The sequence below is a fragment of the Coloeus monedula genome (genome assembly GCF_965178545.1).
Source record: "Coloeus monedula genome assembly, chromosome: 7".
Classification (NCBI taxonomy): Eukaryota; Metazoa; Chordata; class Aves; order Passeriformes; family Corvidae; genus Coloeus; species Coloeus monedula.
The window spans coordinates 34,244,335-34,250,334 of NC_138787.1; the positions used below are offsets into that span (position 1 = coordinate 34,244,335).

The window sequence follows — 6,000 nt, forward strand, 5'->3', positions numbered from 1 at the left end:
CAAACCCTAACATGTCATTTATTCCAGTTGCAGCATAGTCCTCAACTGGGCAGCCCTGTCACCTCACCGGCCCAATCACCAGCACCAGCCCAGCTGTCAAACATGAAGAACATCCGTCCCACACTGACACCTCTTTCTATTGTGTCCCAGTTTTCTAGACCTTTTGTCCCTGGACAAGGTATGTTTTTAGTTAGCTAAAATGTGTGTGTGGTTTCTATGTGAATGTTTTATAATAGAAGCTGTATGAGGATTTTCTGATGAGCGTGGCTCACTTTAGTAGTACTGCTATTGAAGCAGAATCACCAAAATTATGTAGTCAAGCATCATTTAAAATTTCACCTTATCACTCTGTACTGGTACTGTCCCCCATACCTTCAAAGGCTTTTCATCTCATTAGTGTGAGTTTCCATAACACATTGACTTTCTCATAGTGTTAAGTTTCCCATTTCAGCATTGAAAATATTAATAAAATGTTTGCTAGAATTTAGCTTCAAGTCTTAACCATAAATCATTAGTTGATAATGCACTGAATCAAACCACTGCCTAAGCATGTATTCTTCATTCCTCTGTAGAACAACAAGCATGATGGGATAGAGCCTCTAGCCAGGACTGTACCTCAGTTAGTATTTCAGATAGGACCCAGCCAAAGACACAAAAAATTCCTTGTAGAAGAATTTCAATCCTCTGCTGCCATGTCAACAGAGAGACAGAAAATGGGGAGTTTTCACTGAGATGGGATAGTAGATAATGTTTAAAAAAATTATATAAAACCCCCTTTGTCAGTGAGTAAAAGCATCCTGGTAAAATTACCAAACTCAAAATTAACAAGTCCGTTTTACAGAAAGATTTACTTTAAATTAAAACTTACAGAAAATTCTGTATGTCTCTCTTATTGATAAAGAGAACCTTATTTTCTTGTCTTTGTCTTACCTGTTGCACAATCTTTGTCATTGCTTTGTATTCTGATGATATAAAAATTCCAGGTGGCCTGTTTGAAGCACACGTCTTAGCTCCCTCAATCTGCTGTGATCACTGAAAGTGCATTGTCTAGTGCATTGTCTTTGTGTGGATCCTTGTAACATATAGGAGTGTGAAGAGAGACCTGGCTCTAATCAGGGCTATAACCATGAAAATGACTAAATTAGCATGCTGAGAGGAGCTTTAGACTTATTAAGCTCATTTTGAAACAAAAGGACTTATCTAAGACTGCAGTGAAGAAAAACTTTGAGTGTAATCCCTAAATACCAAAAAGCTTGTACCTTTTCACCTTGGGATCAGGACGTGGCTGACTGACACTGATGGAATCAGGGCAGCTCTGAGTTTGTTAGCCCAGCCAGACACTCAGCTTTGTGCACAGCAATTCTGCTTTCTCTTCTGTGTAACATACTCAGTGTGAGAGGGACTTGGAGGAAGATTTCCTGTAACAGAAAAACCCTTCTAATTACCTTTCTCTTTAAGGAGATGCCAGATACCCATTGCTTGGCCAACCCCTGCAGTACAATCCATCTTTATTACGTGGACAAGTAACAAGCCAACAGGTATTAAAAGAGAACAATCTCATGGCAACAATGAAAAAAAAACAATTCAAGACTACCATTACAATCATCTTGAATAGGGGAATGTGTTACTGCACTTGCAGAGTAATTGAGTGGAAGGTGCTTGCTTTGCAATAAGTTTTATTCTCTGTCTATACTCCCCATTGTTCTTGTTTGTTGTATTTAAAAAAAGTGAGAAACATTTATCTGAACTTTGGCTTTTAGGCACAATGTAGATTATGGATTTTTTTATTTTAAGCAATTCACTATAGCTAATTCCAAAAATCTAAAGGGGACCCTTTGCTAAAAGGATTTTCTTTTATTCAAGTAACCATTTCTAAAAAAATACAAAATACATGCAGTAATTTCTGAACAAAGAGTGGGTTTGTTCCTTATAAGAAAAACAAACCCAAAATATTGGTGTTAGCAAAGTTGAAAAGTCTTCCTGTCCATATAATTTTTGGGACATGCAGACCCCCTCTGCCTCTACCTTGCTCAGTTCTACCCAGTGCCAGCTAGAGGATGTGATGACTAGGGCAGGGGCATGTTCTTCCAAGATGATTTAAGGTGATTTTTTTTTTCCCCCATCATTGCCTCTCTTTCTTCTGTATTGAAGGATTGAATGTGCCTGACTGTAGGATTATAAAACTCAATAACTAAAACTGGATGGGAAAACCTTCTCTGTCCCGTGGTAGTGCAGGTTATTTTTCCAGACATTCCTCTGCACTGCTTTTCACTGAGCTGACTAGAAATTTTAAGATGGATTGTTATTTAAGTACACCCTTTATGTCAATCTTTCCAGTGTCAGCCTGGAAACAGACATGGGAACAGGGGAAAAAAAACAGCAAAGAAGGCTGCTTCAGCAGATCTCGGTGCAGGAGAACCAGGTATGGAATTTCTGACCGACACAGTCCTCCAGAAAAATGAATTATGGTGATGGGCTGGGAATGTACAAGAAAAGCACAGGTGAGAAGGGCCAGAGTGAAGAGTAATTGCACAGGAACAGACATGGCAAACACTGGAAACATAAGGAGGGAGAGGCAGACATGATCTGGAGAGAGGAGGAAAGGGAGGTTAAATGGGAGAAGTGTAGCTTTGAAGGCTGGAAAGAAGACCAGAGAAGTTCAGGATTGCAGAGTACTAAAAGAAAGATCAAGTTTGTCAGTTTACTGGACCTAAGTTCTATGATATCGTTACATTAAATATTAATTATACACACCCCTGCTTCCTTTTACTGGTATAACAAGTGAAATTTGACATAAACCACAAATTAGTTTATGCTTTTTGGAGTTGCTTTTTTTTTTAAGTTTTTCCCTTTCTAATATATATTAACACATGGATTTGGGGGACATACTAGGAGATCTACAGATCAGCACCTTGGAATTGGTAAAGATGTCATTCAAATAAAATCTGATGGCATCTATCTTCATACCTTTATTGGAAGGAATTTTTGCTGCAAGTGTTATCTACTGTCAGCTCTTCAAAGAAAGTTACAGATAAATCCATTTTTTCTAATGATTTAGTGGAGAGGATTTTTTTGAAGAGAAGACAGACTAGTTTTTTTGGCATGGTGATGTGTGAAGAGTTACCAGGCAAGGCCAGTGAGATGCTGTAGTGAGTTCTCAAACCTGCAGTAAAATGAGTTGTTGATGATTTTCTTATTTTCCCCTCTTTGTTCTGAGGACCCTTTTTGTATTTCCTGCTTTCATTTGCACGCTTGTACAAATAAGCAAATTGTATTTGTAAGCAGTGCTAACTGTGAGACCAAAGGCTCTCCAGAATATGAGGAAGGCAAAGCAGATTTGGTATCAGCCAACTGGAAATACAAGTATGAAATAAGTCATTTTCCACTGTGGGTGTTGTATCATTAAGTGCAATGACCAATTTAGATTCACTGTTTTTCTTCTTTCAGTTGTGGGAAAAGTTCTAGAAATTACTGAACTGCCAGAAGGCATAACTCGTATGGAGGCAGAGAAACTCTTTGGGGAACTGTTGAAAGTGGGTGCCAAGATCCGGTGGCTGAGGGATTCCCAGTGCCTGCAGACGCAGCAGCGGCGGTTCTGCGGCGCTGGGGACGGCAGTGGGGGCACAGAGCCACCCCGGGCCGGGGACTTGGCGTCCACCTACACGGTTCTGGCCACCTTCCCCACCATGGCGGCCGCGCAGAGCGCGCTCAAGAGACAGAGCAGTACCTCAGTGAGCAAGTTCCGCCTGAGAACCAGCAAGAAGCACTACGACTTCCACGTCCTGGAGAGGGCCAGCTCGCAGTAGCAGTTACACCGCTGGACACTCGGCCTTTACTACTTCCATGTCCTCCCTCCTTGATTGGTTTGATGTCATGGGGTTTCTGTTCTCTTCATAGAGACTCCTGGGATGTTTTGTCACATGACATTTGCCATTGAAGAATAAATAGCCCAATGAATCCAGCAAGATGAAGAAAAAAATTTACAGAGTTAATTCCAGACAATAGCAAGGAATCATCTTTGCGACAAGCAGCTTTCTGTAAGGAATGCTGATGAAATGCCCCCTACTTTTATAGTAGTTTTGTTTTATATTTTTGAAATCTTGTATCAGATCCAAAGTTCTATTGTACAGCAGATGTTCATAAAAATCCATATGCAGATTTGTATTTTATAATCCCTTTTCACAGCCAGCACACAGCTGTCCATTCCAAGGCAGGAACCTGAGGATTGGTGGAGGGGAAAAGAGAACCATTCTCAAGGAATTGTATTCATTTTCTAGCAAACTACCCAAGATCTTCAAGTTAACCTGTTCTTTGTCCCTTATGGGTTTTTTCTTTTTTTTTTCCTTTTTTTCTTTTTTTTCCTTTTTCTTCTTTTTTTTCTTTCTCTTACTTTTCTTCTTTTTCTATTTTTTTTTTAAAGAATATCATTTTACTAGCTGACTCCTTAGGTGGTTATTTTCTTCTGCAATACATTCAAACAATGTCAAAAGAAATTACAAGTTTCTACCCTTGAAGAATTTGCTTCTGATCCAGCAAGTTTAATAATTACTAAAAGGGGAATATGAATAGGTTACGTGTTCACTGAATCACATTTTAATATTTCTTTTTAGCAAAAGTGTGAAGAAACTTTATGTATCTTCATACAAGTGACAAAATGTTTGCACTTTAATTGTGTTCCCACCAGTATGGGTCTCTTTCTCTTCCTTTTCACGCTAAGATAATTGTGTTTGATAAGTGCTGGAAACCTTTTTAATGGTTTAAGTTTTCATCATTTGCAGATGCTCACTGGACATTAAAGATTCATTGCACATAAATGAAACAAAACTTTTTTCAACTTGTGTAATTTGCAAGTCTGTACAATGTGTGCTGATGCAAGCCTTTTTCAGTTCAAAAGAATAAATGTTTACAAACACAAACTTTTTCAGTGCACTTGTTTAAGCTTCTAGGAGTCTTCTAAAATGGGGATGAACTCATATTAATAGCTGGGATCCTTTCAAATGTGAGAAAAGAACTTAAACCCACAAATATTAGAGCCTCTTAAAAAACCACCTGCTGTTCCTCAACTGGCATTTATGTTATCCTGTCCTTCATAATACTTAAACGTTTCCCTATATAAGTAAAAAAGAGAAATTAATCAGATGCTGTAAGGGACTGCTCCTGATTTTTTATTTTTAGCTCAGGAACTGATCTGCTGTGTAGACAAGCAACTACTTGGTCACTTCATAAGGCTATCATTTTGTGCATTTGTAACTTCTGAAAGAAGAAACTCAAGGTAAATGTTGTGTTTGAAAATGTTTTACAGGGGGTAAAGGTGAAGAATTAAGGTGCCTAAACCAGCATTAATTTTCATTTTTTATACAAATTATTCTATCCCTGAACACCCAAACAGTGATGAAGTACTTGGTGAAAAACTTCGGAAACTGATCTGCCTGGGAATAATGTAGCCTCATAAATAAGGTTTATGGGACTTGATTCTGTGAAATGCTGTAGCAACCAGTATTAACATGACTAAAGGTAAACTTAGATGCTTCCCTAAAACAAAGGGGAGCATGTTCAGCTTCAAGTCCCCAGATAAAAGACAAATCTACCTATTCCAGTCTGCTTTTCTAAAAGGATGGTACTTGGCATGCAAGTTGTGCTTGACTGAGGATGTATTTCTTGCTCCTCCTTGGGCTGGACTGCTGCAGTTTACTGCACCCTAACCCAAAGCTGGTAAAAGCCCCAGTTTATCAATTCCCCCTCCTCCTCTGAACAGTACAGAGGTAATGGGACTACTGCCTGCATTCTGTCACTGCCTCTTGCTGATTTCCATGCTAGTTGAAGATTATGGTTTAATCCTGGTAAAGTAGCTAAGAGATTAAAAGGCTGTAGGGACAGGTATCTCAGCCCAGCAAGGCAGCTGCCTCCGGTAGTTAACTCATTCCATAACAAGATTTTTCCCAGATGTAGAAGGGTAGTCAGTAGCTGAGAGCTTCCATCTGTTCCAGGTGACCCAAGCAC

General features: G+C 39.1%; 1 protein-coding gene across 9 annotated transcripts in view; it reads left to right on the forward strand.

Moving 5' to 3' along the window:
- The window catches only part of R3HDM1 (R3H domain containing 1), a 50,722-nt gene extending 45,765 nt beyond the window's left edge, over nt 1–4,957 (forward strand). For 7 of the 9 annotated variants that reach the window (XM_082285391.1, XM_082285397.1, XM_082285393.1 and 4 more), the window contains 4 exons: nt 28–178; nt 1,459–1,538; nt 2,338–2,422; nt 3,448–4,957. In XM_082285391.1, coding sequence (XP_082141517.1) covers nt 28–178; nt 1,459–1,538; nt 2,338–2,422; nt 3,448–3,806 — 675 coding nt within the window. In that variant the 3' untranslated portion in view covers nt 3,807–4,957. The remainder of the gene's footprint in view (nt 1–27; nt 179–1,458; nt 1,539–2,337; nt 2,423–3,447) is intronic. The other 2 variants (XM_082285392.1, XM_082285399.1) reach the window with 2 other exon arrangements.
- Nucleotides 4,958–6,000: the final 1,043 nt, after the last annotated feature.